Source organism: Mastomys coucha, unplaced genomic scaffold (genome assembly GCF_008632895.1).
Source record: "Mastomys coucha isolate ucsf_1 unplaced genomic scaffold, UCSF_Mcou_1 pScaffold15, whole genome shotgun sequence".
NCBI classification, from domain to species: Eukaryota; Metazoa; Chordata; class Mammalia; order Rodentia; family Muridae; genus Mastomys; species Mastomys coucha.
The window spans coordinates 105,616,426-105,635,487 of NW_022196897.1; the positions used below are offsets into that span (position 1 = coordinate 105,616,426).

At 42.2% G+C, this 19,062-nt stretch overlaps 1 protein-coding gene across 2 annotated transcripts in view; it reads left to right on the plus strand.

Annotated features, from left to right (window-relative positions):
* Ganc (glucosidase alpha, neutral C) overlaps positions 1 to 19,062 on the plus strand; it is a 57,599-nt gene that overhangs the window by 25,578 nt on the left and 12,959 nt on the right. For both annotated transcript variants that reach the window (XR_004118807.1, XM_031371595.1), the window contains exons 9-18: positions 202 to 382; positions 588 to 741; positions 3,237 to 3,472; positions 4,870 to 4,996; positions 6,779 to 6,858; positions 9,738 to 9,881; positions 11,932 to 12,028; positions 14,239 to 14,340; positions 16,169 to 16,412; positions 18,195 to 18,259. Coding sequence is in view for 1 of the 2 variants with exons in the window: in XM_031371595.1 (XP_031227455.1) it covers positions 202 to 382; positions 588 to 741; positions 3,237 to 3,472; positions 4,870 to 4,996; positions 6,779 to 6,858; positions 9,738 to 9,881; positions 11,932 to 12,028; positions 14,239 to 14,340; positions 16,169 to 16,412; positions 18,195 to 18,259 (1,430 nt within the window). In the remaining variant the exon portion in view is untranslated. The remainder of the gene's footprint in view (positions 1 to 201; positions 383 to 587; positions 742 to 3,236; positions 3,473 to 4,869; positions 4,997 to 6,778; positions 6,859 to 9,737; positions 9,882 to 11,931; positions 12,029 to 14,238; positions 14,341 to 16,168; positions 16,413 to 18,194; positions 18,260 to 19,062) is intronic.

A 19,062-nucleotide genomic window follows, 5' to 3' on the forward strand; every position in this document is an offset into this window, starting at 1 on the left:
TTTTCAAGACAGGATTTCTCTGTATAGCCCAGGCTGTCCTGGAACTCACTCTGTAGACCAGGCTGGCCTCGAACTCAGAAATCTGCCGGCCTCTGCCTCCCAAGTGCTAGGATTTAAAGGCATGCACCACCACTGCCCAGCAAGGCTGTTCTATTCATTAAGTCCATTTGTATTTGGTGGTAAGCCTTCTTTGTGTTTCAGAGATGGAGATGCATACCGTCTTTATAATCTGGATGTCTATGGATACCAAGTGCATGACAAAATGGGCATATATGGTTCAGTGCCTTATCTGTTGGCCCACAAACAGGGCAGGACGGTAGGCATTTTCTGGCTGAATGCTTCAGAAACACTCGTGGAGATCAACACAGAGCCGGCAGTTGAGGTGAGCGGTGGAATGCGGCTGCATGCCGGACTTTCCGCACGGCAGTCTGAACCCTTTCCTTTACAGGAGCGTTTTCCTGTACCAAGAGCTTTGCAATGTAAGCAGCAAATGTCAGCAGGAGCTACTAAACTTAGACTGATTCACTTAGACCTGGGTGCTACAGGTCACAGTGAAATGTCTCAGCTTTTCATTACACCCTTTCCAGTACGCACTGACCCAAATGGGCCCAGCTGCTGCCAAACAAAAGGTCAGGTGCCGAACTGATGTGCACTGGATGTCAGAGAGTGGGATCATTGACGTTTTTCTGCTGACAGGACCTACACCTGCTGACGTCTTCAAGCAGTACTCATATATCACAGGTACAAGCACTCTTCATTCTGTTAGCTGTCCTCTATCTCGTCACTGAAATTAATATCTGTTTTACATTATGTAGAAATCACAAACAATGTCTCTAAGCGTTTTAAGTAGCAACCATTTTTTTCTGTCTTCATTACATCCAGACAAGGTAAATAGGCCTCTAGAAGAGTGGGTCTCAACCCCTTTGGGGAAAGTCACATGTCAGATAGCCTGCATATCAAATATTTACATTAAGATTCATAACAGCAGCACAATTACTGTTATGAGGTAGCAACAAAATAATTTTATGATTGAGAGTCATCACAACATGAGAACTGTATTAAAGTGTCGCAGTGTCAGGATGGTTGAAAACCACTGTGCTAGACTGTCCCTTCTCTAATCCCTAGCCCTTGTCATAAGCCTGTTTGAAACTTTAGTCTCTGAGAATAATTCTGTGTAGCTAGGGAGTATTCTGTCCTGAACTTCTGAATGGTTCTTTTCTGTTAAGATATACTACCAGCTTTAACAATGAAACACTTGTTCTTTAAGAGATCAAAGGCTGAGGCCAGTAAAATGGCTCAGTGAGTAGAGGCCCTGGCCACCAGGCCTGAAGCCCTGTGTTTGATCGCAGGAACCCACATGGTAGATAGAGAACTAACTCCTACCAGTCATCTCTATGTATGCATGTACACACACACATGCACACATGTACACACATGCACACACATACATACATGCACACACGCACAGGCTAAATAAATGCAAATACATATGCTTTACTCCTTGTAGAGATAAGCCATCTTTTTCCTACTTTCACCCTAGGCTGGTAATTGGATCAGCTAGATTTCCTCAGAATTCAAAGGAGTTTCTCTCTTGTCCCCTGTCTTCTTGCTCCAAAACCACTAGTATTCCTATGCACATGATTTCTCTTTTCGCACTGAACTATTCTCCTTATCACAACTATTCTGAAATCTTACAACAAGTTCGCTTGATGCATTCCTGTCCTGAGGGTGAGACGTGGACACGTCCAGTCTGAGTGTCCTTCAGTCTGGCAAACTGTCTCTACTGTCCCTTTCGTAGTTTCCCATCCTTGTTTTCCTACCCGTTTTCTTTTTGCCTTGTGTCTGAGAAATTTTCTCCCTCTTATCTCCCAGGCCTTCCATTACTGACATGTTTCTGATGTTCAGAACATTCCTATCTATGACTTTTCCATGTACTCTTTGTTCTCTGAAGTCCTAGTCTAGTTTTATGTTGTCCTGCTCTGCTGTATGATTCTTTTATCTTTTTGTACTTCTAGAGATACTGATGATAATGTTTAATTTATTTTTATTGTAAAATTGCATATATATCTATGAGACAAAGTGCCAGCAGGGTCCAGAAGAAGGTGTCTGAGCACCTGGAGCTAGAGTTACAAGTGGTTATAAGCCACTGGACATGTGGCTCTTCAGGAAAGCCTTGGTGCCTGGATGAGTCTGGTATCCTAGCACATAAGGAGCATGTGCCTGTCTTCAAGGTTTCTAAAGCAAGGATGGGCTCCTCTTCTTTGTGCCCTCCTCTCACTCTCCTTGTGGTTCAGCAGACACCACCCCTCCCTTATGTCCCACCCTCCAGATCTTTGTTGGAACCTACTTCCCTTTGGTTTGCTCTTTTTTTTTCTGAAGTTGCTTTGTTGTAGTAATTTTCATGAGTTGGTTCTCTTCTCCCACCAGTTGGGGCCCAGGAACTGAACTCAGGTCATCAGGCTTAGTGGTAAGGACCTTTACCTACTGAGCTATCTCACTGGCCTCATCTTTTTAAAAAGCAGGGCCTCGTATCTCAGGCTGGTCTTGAACCTTCTGTGTAGACAAGGATGACTTTGGACTTCTGATTCCTCTACCTCTACCTCTCCCAAGTGCTAGGATTACAGGCATACATCACCTCTGGTTTTATAGGGTGCTGTGAATTTTGAACCTAGAGTTTTGTGCATAGGCAAGTGCTCTACCACTTGAGCTGCATCCATAGCCTGATTTTGCCATTTGATGTTTTCTTTCATTAAAAAAGTATGGGAAGAATTCTGAGTTTGACATATAGGGCTCTTTATAAACTGGGCCTTTCTAGTTTTGGCTTCTCTTAGCCTCTCTCACTGTCACCCTGCAGTATTTATTTTCTCTAAGACTACATGTTCTTCCTTGCCTATCTCTGTTCTCAAGCTCTACCTTGTTTCCCTGCCTGGCATCCTCCTACTTATTATTCAAGGCCACTACTCTTCTCACCTGCCTTGAGAAGTGTCTAAAGATCTCACATTACTCTGGAAGCAGAATGTATGTGTTCCCACAGCACTAGACTGGCAACTTTATCATAATAGTTATACCTCAGGTCAGCATTTATTTATTATATACCTACCCCATCACCCTAATTGCCAAGTTCTTATATTAATATTCTACATAGTGTCAAGCTCAGTGCCTATAGCCTGTAGAGACTGGGGAGATGGCTACTGATTGAATAACATTAGTGGTCTCCATTGTCATCTTCATTGTAGGCACACAAGCCATGCCCCCTCTTTTTTCCTTGGGGTACCACCAGTGTCGCTGGAACTATGAAGATGAACAAGATGTGAAGGCAGTAGATGCAGGGTTTGATGAGCATGACATTCCATATGACGTCATGTGGCTGGATATAGAGCACACCGAGGACAAGAAGTACTTTACCTGGGACAAAAAGAGGTTCGCAAACCCCAAAAGGATGCAAGAGCTGCTCAGGAGCAAAAAACGCAAGGTGAAGTCAGCCTGATGTCTAAATTTTTTTGATCCCAAAACTTAAAGGGTGGAAAGAGATGTCTGATCTCCTGGGACTAGAGCTACCGCCTGGGTACTGAGGGTTGAACCCAGGTTGCTATAAGAGCAGCCAGTGATCTTAGCAGCAAAGCTGTTCTCCATCTCCCATTTCTTGAGACCTTTCAATGTTCAAGATGCTGTGCTAGTGCTCTGGGGGTCTTTGAGTAGGTGAGGAAAGGCAAGCATATGCAACTGTAATACAAAACAGAGACGTAAACAGGAGTGGATGGCAGATGACAACATGCTCCGTAACTCAGCAACTACAAAACTCCCAACACTTAGAGAACCAACACAGGATTTGAATAGATGATAGTCCACAAAGAAGATATTCAAGTAAAGATGACCAAGAAGCACATGAAAAGATACTCTCTTTCTACCTAATGGAACTTGGGTTCCAGGGATCAAACTCAGATCTTCCTCGTTGACAGCAAGCACCTTTAGCTTCTGAGCCATCCATCAGCCTTGTTTAGATGGTGTTACTGTTTTGATGTTTTGGTTTGGTTTTACCATGTCATTTTCATGGTTTCTGTGGTTTGGTAGGGGTAGGGGTTGAGCATGTGCCTATAGAAGCCTTGTGTCATTTCCTAGTCACAAACTTTCCTTTTTCTTTCTTGTGAGACATGGCCTCTCACTGACATGACTGGCCATAGAACCCCAGAGGCCATACACCTGCCTCCATCTTCCCAGTGCTGGGATTACAAACACATGCACCAAGCCTGGCTTCTTTACATGGGTTCTGGGCTCAAACTCAGGTCCTAATGCCTGCAAGGACCTGACTTGACTAAGTTACCTCTCCAGGCCTCTTCTTGATTTCTTTTCATCAGTGTCATCTTTGCCCTAAATCCTTAGGGAGTTAGGACCTTACCCATTTCATCCTTTCATATAGCACCTGGTGCCACAGACAGATAAAAGATTAGCAAATATCATCTTAAAGACATGTATGGCTGCTGAAATGACTCAGTGGGTAAGGCCACTTTGCCACCAAGTCTGAGAACCTGAGTTCAAACTCCAGAACACACCTGTGGCAGGAGAGATCCAACTTCAAACATATATACACAGAGACATGCACACAATAGATAAGTAAGTAAATAAATAAATAAATAAATAAATAAATAAATGTAAAATAATAATATAATGATAAATTGTGGTAATTATAACAGGATTCACCTAGATTGAATAACAAGTTTTGAATGAAATGTTACAGAGATTTACAAATGTCCAAAATTTTCAATGAGTTGTAGTTTCTGAGTTAAACTCAACCTCCCAGACTATGGAAAAAACACCTAAATGAAAATAAGTCTCATAAAACTGACATGGTCCTAAAATCTGTCCTGACAGCTTGTGGTTATCAGTGACCCCCACATCAAGGTGGATCCTGACTACACAGTCTATGCTCAAGCCAAAGAACAGGGCTTCTTTGTGAAGAATCCAGAGGGTGGCAACTTCGAAGGAGTATGTTGGCCTGGTATGGTATCACTTATTTCCACTCAACTAATGAAAGATTAGTTCACTAATGAATGACATTCTCATTCCTCGCAGGCATCTTTTTCTTCCAGCCACATCTGTAGCACCTTTAAGGGAGCCATACCACTGCCTTCTTTGATATCTTTCCTAACACCTCATGCGTGCTTTGAGCTACAAATGCGCTTATCAGTCAGTGATCAGATAGACGAGAGAATGAAAAATAAGCAAACAAGCTCATCTCCATGGCAGGTTATTTCTCTGAGGTCAGAAGCAAGGAATGAGGAAAGCAAGGGGGGGAGGGCAGTGTCTGGTGGGCTCTCCCCTGGGATTGTTCTTTGTCCTTTTAGCCCACAGTTTTAACGTTCAGATTTTCATGAGTGGCCTCTGTGCCTGTAGAACTCTAGATGCAAAAGCTAAGGTAAAGCCTCATTAGAAATTCTCCAAAGACTAAAAGAATTCACCAGTGTGTCATAAATCCAAGTGTTGTAAAGAAGCCTGTGTCTTCCTTTTTCCCCCTGAACCATTTGAAGAAGTCTGTGTGCTCTTTAAAAGCTGGAGTCTCTGCAAGGGATTTGGCATCCTTGCTTGGCCTTTCTCAGGCCATTAGTGAAGGACAGGCTCCATCCCCATACTTGTTCCTTGCCATGCCCATGTGTAGTGTGATTTATTTTGTGTGTCTGACCCTTTAAAGATCCCCAGCTGCTAGTCATGAAGTGGATGACTATAGCCATATTTAGCTAAGGATTGTTGTCTACACTGCTCTGTTTTCTAATCTTCTAATCAATGATGCCCACTTTAATAGAACTATTTGACCCTATGACTTTCAGTGTCTGTTGCCTCTTGGACTTCTGGGAACAGGAGAGGATATAAAAAGCCAACAGAAGTTGAGCCGGGCAGTGGTGGCACATGCCTTTAATCCCAACACTTGGGAGGCAGAGACAGGTGGATTTCTGAGTTCGAGGCCAGCCTGGTCTACAAAGTGAGTTCCAGGACAGCCAGGGCTACACAGAGAAACCCTGTCTTGAAAAACCAAAAAAAAAAGAAAGAAAGAAAGAAAGAAAGAAAGAAAGAAAGAAAGAAAGAAAGAAAGAAAGAAAAAAAAAAGCCAACAGAGGTTGAAAGAAAGAGTAGGGTGGGTCGCACAAGGGTAGAGTCAGAGAGTAGAGTTGGAGAAGATGGTTGGTGCAGGAAGAGAGAAGACTGAGTAGGCTAAAGAAGACAGTTGGTGCAGAAAAGAGATTAAGCAGAATGAAAATAGGAGACCATCGAGCCAGGAGAAGCTGTGCTAAGCCAGAGAAGGTATTGTTAGGAGACAGTTGAAAGTGAATTGGGCTAGCAGAAAGAGAAGAGAAGACAGAGTTAAGCCAGGAGAAGCCTGGCTGAGCAGATCGTCTAGAACAGATGGGAGAAATGTTTGAAGGGTCTGGGAAGAATGGTTGGGAGAAGCCTTTGAAGGGGCTGGGCTGGAAACTGGGTAGAGTGCTGGCTGAGAGTTAAGAGAACTGGTTACTGCTTGTAAGAAAAGGAGACATTAAAGAAACATTTTTTAAAAACCATAAAAACAACACATACATTTTATACCTCTGTGTTAAAAGTTTTAGATTTTGTCACTTTAAAGATTACCTTCACTCCTTTTTAGGCCATGCCTCTCTCAGTTGTCCTTTGTATTTGACATAAGGTATCCATTGATGACCTGACTCTCACATTGCATATCTTTCTTACTACACATCTTACTGTAAACACCACTGTTCTTAACAGACCACCCACTGTTGTGCCTCTGTAGGTCTGTCGTCTTACCTGGATTTCACCAACCCCAAAGTCAGAGAGTGGTATTCCAGCCTTTTTGCTTATCCTGCTTATCAGGTAGGTTTTCATTCTTTTACTGTTTCCTAGTTAACCTGTGTCTTACTCAGGGTTTCTATTCCCTCATAAACATCACGACCAAGAAAGGAGGAAAGGGTTTATTCAGCTTACACTTCCACATGGCTGTTGATCACCAAAGGAAGTCAGGACTGGAACTCAAGCAGGTCAGGAAGCAGGAGCTGCTGCAGAGGCCATGGAGGGATGTTCCTTACTGGTTTGCTTCCCCTGGCTTGCTCAGCTTGCTTTCTTATGGAACCCAGGACTACCAGCCCAGAGATGGCACCACTCACAATGGACCCTACCACCCTTGATCATTAATTGAGAAAATGCCTTACAGCTGGATCTCATTGAGGCATTTCCTCAAGGGAGTCTCCTTTCTCTGTGATAACTCCAGCTTGTATCAAGTTGACACATAGAACCAGCCAGTACAACCTGAAACAATGAAAGGAAAAGGTAGTTGCTTTTATTACATAGCTTTTGTATATATTGACACAGCAATTAAGTAGATATGACAACTGTGAAACTGTCTTATAAACCAGTGGTTCTCAACCTATGGGTGATGACCCCTTTGGGGGTGTTGAACAACCCTTTCACAGGGTTTTCATACCAGATATCCTGCATATCATATATTTACATTATAATTCCTAATAACAGCAAAATTGCAGTTAAAACCTAGCAACAAAAAATAATTTTATGTTTGAGGGTCACCACAACATGAGGAACTTTACTAGAAGGTCACAGTATTAAGAATGTTGAGAAAAACTGTTATAAGCCATAATGTATTGTTCAAGCAAAATATAATAATTAAAATCTTAAAAGAACCACAAAAGAACTGGAGAAGTCACATTAGAGACCCATGTTCCACCATTATGGTGACGATGGCAGTCATGGTAATACCTAACCACAGACGAACTGCTGTTTTAAGCATTTGTTGTACATCATCCCATTTCTTCTTTATAAAAACACTCTGAATTAAATCTTAACCCCTCACATAATAAAATTGAGGTGTGGAGAATTTTAAAAACCCATAAATGTCATCCACTTACTAAGGGATGGGCCCAAAGTTTGAATTCAAGTCTATTTTTCTCCCAAGCTCAGCTCTTAAACACAAGGCGTTTGCTTTTGAGCATCATTGATTAGGAGATTAGAAAACAGAGCAGTATACACAACAGTCCTTAGCTAAATATGGTTATAGTCATTCACTTCAAATATGTGTGGCAGCTTTCACAATACTGTGCCAGAGGAGAGTAATTAATGAGCATTTATAATACACAAAGATGGAAATGTACATTATCTAGATCGTTACATGAAGAAGAAAAGAAGAGGAGGAGGAGGAAGAGGGAGAAGAAGAATAGGATGGAGAAAAGAAGAAGGAAGAAGAAGAAGGAAGAAGAAGGAGGAGGAAGGAGAAGGAGAAGAAGAAGAAGAAGAAGAAGAAGAAGAAGAAGAAGAAGAAGAAGAAGAAGAAGAAGAAGAAGAAGAAGAAGAAGAAGAAGAAGAAGAAAAAGAAGAAAAAGAGGGAGAAGAAGAAGAAAAAGAGGGAGAAGAAGGAGGAGGAAGAGGAGGAGAACAACAAGGAGACCAAGAAAGATAAGGAGGAGAAGAAGAGAGCTTGCTGATACTTGCCTAAGAAGTGCTAAAGAAGGGCTGGAGAAATTGCTCAGTGGTTAAGAGCAGTGACTGCTCTTCAGAGGTCCTGAGTTCAATTCTCAGCAACCACATGGTGGCTCACAACCATCTGTAATGGGAATCTGATGCCCTCTTCTGGTGTGTCTGAAGACAGTGACAGTGTACTCATATAAATAAAATAATATAAATCAATCTTAAAAAAAAAAAAAGAAGTGCTAAAGAAGACTGGAGGCAAATGTTGGAAAACTAGACAGCCTTATAAGTGCATTTGCTTAGAAGCCAAGCATGGTGGTACACATCTTTAATTCTAGCACTCGGGAAGCAGAGGTAAATGGATCTCTGTAAATTCAAGGCCAGACTGGTATACATAGTGAGTTCCAGGACATCCAGAACTACATAATAGAGAGTCAGTCTGTATGTATGTATGTCTGTCTCTGTCCCTCCCTCCCTCCTCCCCTTCCTCCTTCTCCCCCTCCCCACACACACAAACCACACTCACAGTGCATATGCTTAGAAATAGTTGAAGGTAAAGAATCATAAAGAAATGCATAGGCTACTCCCAAGCATTGGAAGGATCATGTATCATGTAGGTAAGGTCTCAGGTGTGTTCTGTGGTGTCCTGGAAGGAAGCTAGGACTTATTAGGTCATGATATGAAAAACAGGGCAACAGGAAATAATGGGATGAGCTGCCTGATGCTCCCTGTAATGGAAGACAAATGCTGAGGCCTGGAATTTTATAAAAAGAATTTCAGTACCATGTTCATTAGCTGGAAAGAACACAAACTATGTAAGATGTTAACAAACAGATAACTCAGAGTATTAGAGAAAAAAATTGATTCATGTATAGTACTAATTGCTTTCAGTTAAGAATGATAGCAGAGATTTCTTCTCAGCTCTTTGGATAAGATCAAGTGAAGATCTACAGTAGAGAGTGGATGGTGTAGAGCCTAGCGGTGAATATTCACACTTTTTCTAGCATGTATTCTCTAACAGTATCTCAGAGAGAACTTGCAGGGCAGTGTGTATTTTGCAGACAATAAAGTGCAGCATTCTATCAACAAATATTTATTGATAGCTTTCTTTAGGTCAGATACTATCCTCAGTTCATGGGATTTTTATTGAACAAAACAGACAAAATTTACAGCCTAATCAGCATAAAAAATAAGAAGGAAAGGAAAGAAGATCAGAGATACTATTCTATGAATGTCATCCTGGGGGAGGATTCTCATGACCGGGATTCACTTCCTAGGACTCTACGGACATCCTTTTCATATGGAATGACATGAATGAGCCCTCAGTCTTCAGAGGGCCAGAGCTAACCATGCAAAAGAATGCTGTTCATTATGGTGACTGGGAACACAGAGAACTTCACAACATCTACGGGTTTTATCAGGTAAGACATCTAAATAGAAGTCAAATAGATTCATGTGGCCTGCTTTTAATCAGGGAATCAGTTGTATAATTGAGTGTGCTATGCGTGTTTCTTGTGTGTCTTTGTTGTAAACTGCAGAGAGTCTTAGGTTACAGCCAATTTATTATTTCTCTCTGTGCTTCCTTTTCCTTCCACAATAAACCTGATAAAATTTTAAATATTTGTACTACTAAAATATGTCTATTGGCACAGGCAATCTACAAATATGTTAGTGAATGTAAATAAAGCAAGGTTTTAAAATTTCATAAATATCTATCTATTGCTAGCTTAGCTGAGTTTGGCGGTATACATGTGCAATCCTAGTAGCCATAGTTTGGAAGGACTGTGAATTCAAGGCCTACCTGGCCTACATAATGAGTTCCAGGCCAACCTAGACTATACAGCAAGACCCTGTCACAAAAGCAAAGGCAGACAGTGGCTAGAGTGATGGTTAAGATCAGTGCTTAGGAGGGCTTCCTGCTCTTCCAAAGGACCTGGGTTTGGTTTGCAGCACCTAAGTCAGGCAGCTCACAAAGCCTGTGACTCTAGCTCCAGGGCATCTAACACTTTCTTCAGAAGTACCCACACAGGGAGTATACACTTAGTTACACATAAATTTTTAAATATTTTTTAAAGGGCTAGAGAAATGGTTCAGTGGTTCAGTTCCCAGCACCTACTTGGTGGCTAACAACTGTCTGTAATTCCAGTTCCAGGTGCTTGCTCTGGTCAATCCCGCTCCCTCAGGCCCAAAGATTTATTTATTTTTATACATAAGTACACTGTAGTTATCTTCAGATGCACCAGAAGAGAGGGTCAAATCTCATTATGGGTGGTTGTAAGCCACCACGTGGTTGCTGGGATTTGAACTCAGGACCTTCGAAAGAGCAGTCAGTGCTCTTACCCACTGGGCCATCTCGCCAGCCCGGAAAAAAAGCCTTCTAAAAAAGCAAACAACAAGTGTGTGTGTGTGTGTGTGTGTGTGTGTGTGTGTGTATTTTAATCAGTGTATAGCTTAGCTTAACAGTTCCCCCATCTGAGGATCAAGTATTTAAATATATGAGCCTATGAGGGCTGTTCTCATCCAAACCATCACTGTACTTTTTTTTTTTTTTTTTTTTTTTTTTTTGGTTTTTCGAGACAGGGTTTCTCTCTGTAACCCCGGCTGTCCTGGTACTCACTATGTAGACCAGGCTGGCCTCGAACTCGGAAATCCGCCTGCCTCCGCCTCCCAAGTGCTAGGATTAAAGGCGTGCGCCACCACCGCCCGGCTCATCACTGTACTTTTTAAATGTGTAAGCTCTCCTAATTTACTTAGCCTTCTCAGAAAAGATGGTAGAGTTGTCTTCTATTTGCTAATCATATCCAAAGATTGAGAATCACTTACGCTAATTTATACCCGTGAGTCTTTGTTATTTTTGGAATGTGGCTGCATGGCTATAGGTCTCCCACAGTCACTGCTTTCTAATGGGAGCTGCTGGCTGGATATATAGACTTTTCCAGGCACTATATGCTTATTTTTCTAAAAGCTTTTTGCTTTAGTTGTCAGTTATATGAAGAATTTCTTAGGTAGGCTAAAGCAGACATTTAACATCTCTGAATTTATTTTTTACCAATGAAAACTATCTGACTCACAGATTATTATACAGATCTTATGGAAATATATTGTAAAATGCCTACCAGTTATACCACTAAATAAATGGTAGGTTGCTGTTTTGTTTTGTTGTGTGATGTTTGTTTATTTTCTGCCATGCTGGGCCTCAGGCATGCTGGGTAGCCACTCTTCTCATCTGCATCCCTATTTCTGTTTACTACTATTTCATTAATATCCTAATCTAATAAATGTTTCCATCTTTACCAGGCAAATTAATGTCACTCATTGTATCACCAAAAAGACTTGATGGGCTTATGATTTCCCATTTCATAGTCCCTCTGACTGTTTACCTTTCTCATGTTAGTAGTCTATTGAGCATGTTGGCATGATGCCCTCATCCTGTCTCCTCTTTCCAATCTTTCTCCATTGACTAACTTACAGCAAATGGCTACTGCAGAAGGATTGATACAGCGATCTAAGGGGAAGGAGAGACCCTTTGTTCTTTCACGTTCCTTCTTTGCAGGATCCCAAAAGTATGGTAAGGAATGGCTCACATTATAGAATACAATGTAGCTACCCATTCTTTTCCTTTGTGTACCATTTATGATATATGCTGACACTATGTTCCTCTTCAATAGTCTTATAAATTACAGTATAGAAAATGATGTGTTCTGACATGTGTATTTTAACTATGAAATAAAAAACTTAGAATTGATAAAATGACTAACTAGTAGGCAAGAGGCCCTGGGTTTAAGGCTCAGCATCATATAACCCCAGTCAAGGTAGTGCATGTTTGTAATCCTAGCACTCCGGAGATGGAGGCAGGAAGAACAGAAGAAGTTCATAGTCATCCTCCAAGGCTATCTTAGGTTTTAATAAGACCCTGTGTCCCTCCCACATCCCAAAAAACAGTAAAAAATTTTCATCAGTGTCTTAGGATTTTTTTTTTTTTCGAGACAGAGTTTCTCTGTATAGCCCTGGCTATCCTGGAACTCACTCTGTAGCCCAGGCTGGCCTCAAACTCAGAAATCCGCCTGCCTCTGCCTCCCAAGTGCTGGGATTAAAGGTGTGTGCCACCGACGCCCGGCTAGGATTTCTATTGCTGTAAAGAGACACAATGACCCCAGCAACGCTTGTAAGAGAAAAAATTTAATTGGGCCTGGCTTACAGTTTCAGAGGTTTAGCCTACTATCATCATAGTGAGAAGTACAGAGACATGAAGTCAGACATGGTGCTAGAGAAGGGACTGAGAGTCACACTACAGCTGGCTTGAATGTCTGAGACCTCAAAGCCCACCCTCTAGTGACACACCTCTTCCACAAAGCCACACCTACTCCTACAAGGCCACACCTCCTAATAGTGTCACTCCCTGTGGGCCTATGGGGCCATTTAATTCAAACCACCACAATCAAGTTTAGTTCTTTTTTTCCTACTAAAGAGATGGCCCTTGTTGGGAGAGTGACTCAAGAGCACTCAGTTTTCTGGCATGGCCGTCTCTGATATTATCTTTGACTTGTAAAAACCAGCGAAATGCGCCTCTAACGTACTGCTTCAGCCTCCTGTCTCACTCAGCAGTGAGGCTTAAAATAGGTCTGGCTGCTGTCTGTTGCCAGGGTCGCTTATGACTGGATCTCGTTTACAGATCTGGTTCAGTACAACCACTCTGTGGCAGGAAGGCTATTTTAAGGCCCTGGGTCTTAAAATAAAAGTGATTTTTAAGAACTTAGGTGCTGATGCAAAGAACTTAGTTTTGCTGTGTGGTAGACATTTTCAGGTCTTACACTCTACTGGTAAAAAGAGGAAAAAAGGATCCAGGATCTCTAGATGTAGTGAAATAAGATTATATTCCCTCTTACTGTCTCTTTAATGGTATAGAAACTGTCATCATAAACTCTTACCAACTATAATGTGAACTGGAACTTTGGCTTTATCAGTGTGACTTCTAGACTCAAATCTATTCAGTAACTAGGAAAGGTTATGGATCCACTGTTTACCATAGTTCCCTGATCCATAGAGCTAATAATAGTGTTGTTGTGACAACCAAGAGGGACAAGAAACCCAGAATTTGAATATGCTTGGCCTACAGAGAGTGGTACTGTTAGGAGGTGTAGCCTTGTTGGAGGAAGTGTGTCATTGTGGGGGTGGGCTCTGAAGCTCTCCCCAGTGCAGAAGAGTCAGTTTTCCCCTGCTACAGTCAGATTGAGATGCAGAACTCTCAGCTCCTCCAGTGCCATGCCTGCCTGGATGCTGCCATGCTTCTGCTTTCATGATAATGGACTGAACCTCTGAACTGTAAGCCAGCCCTAATTAAATGTTCCTTATAAGAGTTGCCTTACTCATGGTGTCTCTTTACAGCAGTGGAAACCCTAAGATGGTTTTGGGTTTGGGATTTTGTTTGTTTGTTTGTTTGTTTGTGTGTTGAGATAGGGTTTCTCTCTATAGCCTTAGCTGTCCTGGATCTTGCTCTGTAGACCAGGCTGGCATCAAACTCACAGAGATCTGCCTGCCTCTGTCCCCTGAGTGCTGTGATTAAAGGCATGCACCACCACGACCCAGGGTTTTATGGACCTTAGTATCTTTTTCACATTAGAAAATTGATACCTTTGGCAGAAATATCAGAATTTGTTTAATGTGAGAAACCTGTTTCCCTTTTTGTTATTTTTGTATTTTACAAATATGGAGTCTAAATGAAATGGAATGCATTGGAGGATTTGTGTGTGTTTCAACACCTCATTATGGGTGATCTAGGTGCAGTGTGGACAGGAGACAACACAGCAGAATGGAGCTATCTGAAAATCTCCATCCCAATGTTACTCACCCTCAGTGTCTCGGGGATCTCCTTCTGTGGAGGTAAGCTGGTTGCTGTCCTGAGGCATCGAACAGGAGAGAGTGAGACATGAGGGCCCTCGGTGCTCACTAGCTTGTTGAGGCGAGGATGAATGCAGGGAAGAAAATGGGAGGAGAGCAGAAGTGTCACTTTAAAACTTACTGCACAGTCTGGCATGGTGGTGCCCACCTTTAATCCAACCTTCTAAAGGCAGTGGTAAGAGCATCTCTACAAATTCAGGGCCAGCCTGGTCTACATAGCAAGCTGCAGGACAGCAGGGTCTACATGGTGAGAACCTGTTTGTTTGGGTTTGTTTGTTTGTTTGTTTGTTTGTTTAAATCTTACATGTATCTTGTCTGAGTTAAGGGCATAAGGTTGAGGACATTTTGTTTCCTCAGCGCTGCCTCCAGATACACAGTAACTGAGTGTTCCAGAAACATGAGAGCACTGTAACCAATGCCAAAGCAAAGCCAGCCTAGCTCAGTAGAGTGCTAGCCTAGCCTGCTCAAGGCCTGGGGTCTGACAGGCAGCAGGGCAGCCAAGGGAATAAGAGAATCAGCCTTACAGATAGAGTGCTAGCCTAGCCTGCTCAAGGCCTGGGGTCTGAGAGGCAGCAGGGCAGCCAAGGGAATAAGAGAATCAGCCTTACAGATAGAGTGCTAACCTAGCCTGCTCAAGGCCTGGGGTCTGACAGGCAGCAGGGCAGCTAAGGGAATAAGAGAATCAGCCTTACAGATAGAGTGCTAACCTAGCATGCTCAAGGCCTGGGGTCTGAGAGGCAGCAGGGCAGCTAAGGGAATAAGAGAATCAGCCTTACAGATATTTTGTGCTCAGCAGATGTAAGATTCAACAGCATGATTTAAATTTCTTTTCTTTAAGATGTGCTCTGTAGCTCCAGGGCATGCCTAGCTCACAAGAAGCCCTCAGTTTGATCCCCAGCCTCACATAAAAACACGCAGGGTTGCACATACCTATGATCCAGACTGGGATGTGGAAATAGAAAGATCAAAGATTCAAGGTTGTCCTCTGAAGTCTGACTAGACTCTGTCTAAAAAATATGGACTCTAGAGATGGCTCAGAAAGTAAAGTGCTTGCTACACAAACATGAGGACCTCAGTTCTGAACCCTGCACCCATGTAAAAGAGCCAGATGCAATGGCACATGCCTGTGATCCCAGAGCTGGGGAGGCTGAGACAGGAGGATCCCTGTTGTTTAGTAACAAGCCAGTCTAGACATCAATACACTTCAGGTTCAACAAGATGACTTGTCTCAAAAATTAAAGGAGAGAATGACTGAGGAAGACATGGAAGTCAGGTTGTGGCCTCCACATGCCTTCTCACACATGAACACACACACACACACACACACACACACACACACACACACACAAGATGTGCTCTTAGAAAAGATAGATCAGTTAAAATGCATGTCTGATGGCTTGCCTTTCCTTGTCCTGAGAATTCAATGCTAATAAATGTTACCAATATGAAGACACTCAGAATATACTGCCTCCAGTTCTAGCTGCAGTACACAGACACACCCCTGGCCAGGGAGACTGCAATTTCTGAGTAATGGAGGATCCAGAGCACACAGGACAACCGCTCTTACAGAAAAACCTGTGACCTTTTGACAAAAAAGAAAGAAGGAAAGAAAAAGAAACCACAGGGCATTCTGCCAGATCGCTGGCTGGTGTTTGGGGTTCAGACTCCCCTTATCTGAGGCCAGAGGTCTGCCTGTCGAGTTTAGTATGCACATAGAGTGTCTCCTCTCTTTTTCAAGGCCTTATTTTACCTTAGCATGTTATTGGTTTCAAATGTGGCTTCTTCTTCTGGTCTCTGTCTGGGTAACCAGCTGATGTGGGTGGCTTCATTGGCAATCCTGAGGCAGAGCTGCTACTGCGTTGGTACCAGGCTGGAGCTTACCAGCCCTTCTTCCGAGGCCACGCTACCATGAACACCAAGCGGCGAGAACCCTGGCTGTTTGGGGAAGAATACACTCAGCTGATCCGGGAAGCCATCAGAGAGCGCTACACCCTCCTGCCCTATCTGTATTCTCTGTTCTACCATGCGCACGTGTCATCTCAGCCTGTCATGAGGTAAGAGGCCACCCTTTATTAGGAGCTCCAGCAACCAACCAACAGATCCCCTCAGCAGTGAGGGGCCGGAAAAGGAGAACAAAAGCCATGTGTTTAATCAAGTTTCAATCAGTTTCATTTCCTCTGGCGGTGCTGGCTGTTGAAAACACAGAAGCTACTGTCTAGATTCCTACTTCTCATGATTAAAGTATTAGTATTTGCTGAGAGATGGAAATATTATGTGTCAGCAGTTCCTAAACTTACTTGAGACCAGAAGTTTCCTGGTAACTCTAGTCATCATTTAGGGTTAGAGACACCTGCTTTGTTACTATTCTGTAGAAACAGAATATATTGTTGCAAAGGCTGGCAAATACATAACAAATTTCATTTATTAAAAAATATTGGGCTGGTGAGTTGGCTTAGCTGATAAGCACTTGTTGCTCTTGCAGAGGACACGGGTTCAATTCCCAGCACCCACGTAGTGCCTCACAACTACTTTTGACTCCAGTCGTAGGGGAATCCAATGCCCTCTTCTGACATCCACAAGTACCAGGCATGTATGTGGTGCACATACATATATGCAAAACACTCATACACATAAAATAATTTTAAAACTCTAAAAAAATTTCAAATAAAAAATAATAAATTTCTTGGTGCTGGAGAGATGGCTCAGCAGTTAAAAACGCTGTTCTTAAAAGGACTTAACTTTGGTTCTCAGCACCCATGTCTGGTAGCTCACAATCCGCTGGAACTCCAGCTCCAAGGGCTCCAGTGCCCTCTTTGGCCTCTGCAAGCACTTGCACCCAAAGGGTACACACATACCTAAGTAACACCATTCTCATAAAATTAAGGGATGGATAGACGCACTAAGTCGCTATCTAGTCACAGATAGTGAAGGTCTTGTTGTTTCTCTGAACCTGAGTCGTATGAAACAATAACTATTTAAACTTAAATAACTACTTAAAATCTTGGCAATTTCTCACCCTCCCCCAGAGTGTTACCTGCTTGAAAGCAAGGAAAATCAGTTCCTCTTCATCTAAATAAATAATAATTAAATGATACATGAAAGTCACTGGCTGGGCTGGAGAGATGGTTCAGCGGTTAAGAGCACTCACTGACTTCCAGAGGTCCTGAGTTCAATTCCCAGCAACCACATGTTTACTCACAGCCATCTGTGTAGCCTTGGCTGTCCTGGAACTCACTCTGTAGACCAGGCTGGCCTCGAACTCAGAATTCCACCTGCCTCTGCCTCCCAAGTGCTTGGATTAAAGGCGTGCGCCACCACCACCCAGCCATCTATAATAAGATCTGATGTCCTCTTCTGTCATACAGGCATACATGCAGATAGAACACTCATATACATAAATAAATAAATCTTTAAAAAAAGAAAAAAGTCTCTAGCTGCAAGAAGTGGCATAGAATTATCATAATAAAGTGGGTTTTTTTTTTTTGCAGACATTTTACAACAGAAACATTATACATTTAGACTTGCCTTAGTTTTTGCCTGCAAGAGTGGTAGGTAGTTACTCAATAGGCAGATAGGAGTGTGGCACACAAGAGGAGTCTCAATATTCCATTAGGACATTCAAATTGATAGAAAGCTCTTTCACATAATAAATGTAAAGTAGCCATAGCAACTGCTCATAAACTCTCTGGTCATATGAGAAAGAATCTTGGCTCTTTGGTATTTTCCAATTCCTTTTGGAGAGATATAACACTAAAAACATAAAAATCTAATAAAACATTTAACACCAAGAATAATAAAACAATATTTTAAGTACAAATTCTGTTTCCTTTTCCCAGGCCTCTGTGGGTTGAATTTCCTGATAACTTAGAGACTTTTGCTGTGGAAGATGAATACATGCTGGGTAAGTATTTATAGGTCAATTATAGTTGTGATAAATTCTGTAACTATGTTTTTATTATATTTTCTAGTGAGAATCCCCAAGGCCCAAGAAAGACAACTAATAAAAATAAATGAGATTCTATCACCAATTTTATTTTGAGTCAGGGTCTCATTTAGCCCAGGCTAGCCTGGAACTTACTGTGTATCTAAGGGCGAGGTTGATTTCTCATCCCAGGTTCTGGGATCACAAGTTATGCCTCACCACATCTGATACTGGGGATTGAACCTAGAGCAGCATGCATGCTAGACAATCACTACAACAATTAAGCTCCACCCTTGCCATCCTTCACCAAAGTTTTAATGTAATAGTGAGACTGTAGCTCTATTCGGTTGTAATGTAGCCCTCACCATATTATTCATATTAATACCAAATAAATCCATTGTATTGGTGAATATGATCTGAGAGTTTTGTTTGGGACTCACTCCCCTAAAGCCTGGCGAGACTGCTACAGGGAAGGTTAGTATAAGAAAGTAGACCAGATGGTTATAGTAAAACACAGAATTACAGTGTTGTTTTGTTTTGTTTTGTTTTTTCACCTGAGACAAGGCTTTGTAGCCCAGGTTATCCTTAGATTTGTAATCCTATTCACCAAGGTCTAGAGTTCTGAAACTCCAGGCATATACTACAATGCCTAGCTGGGCTTCTTTAATGAGGATCAACCGTGAAATCTAAAACATAGAAATTTATTGTATTTAAAATCAAGCCCAAGTTGGGTGGTGGTGGCGCACGCCTTTAATCCCAGCACTTGGGAGGCAGAGGCAGGC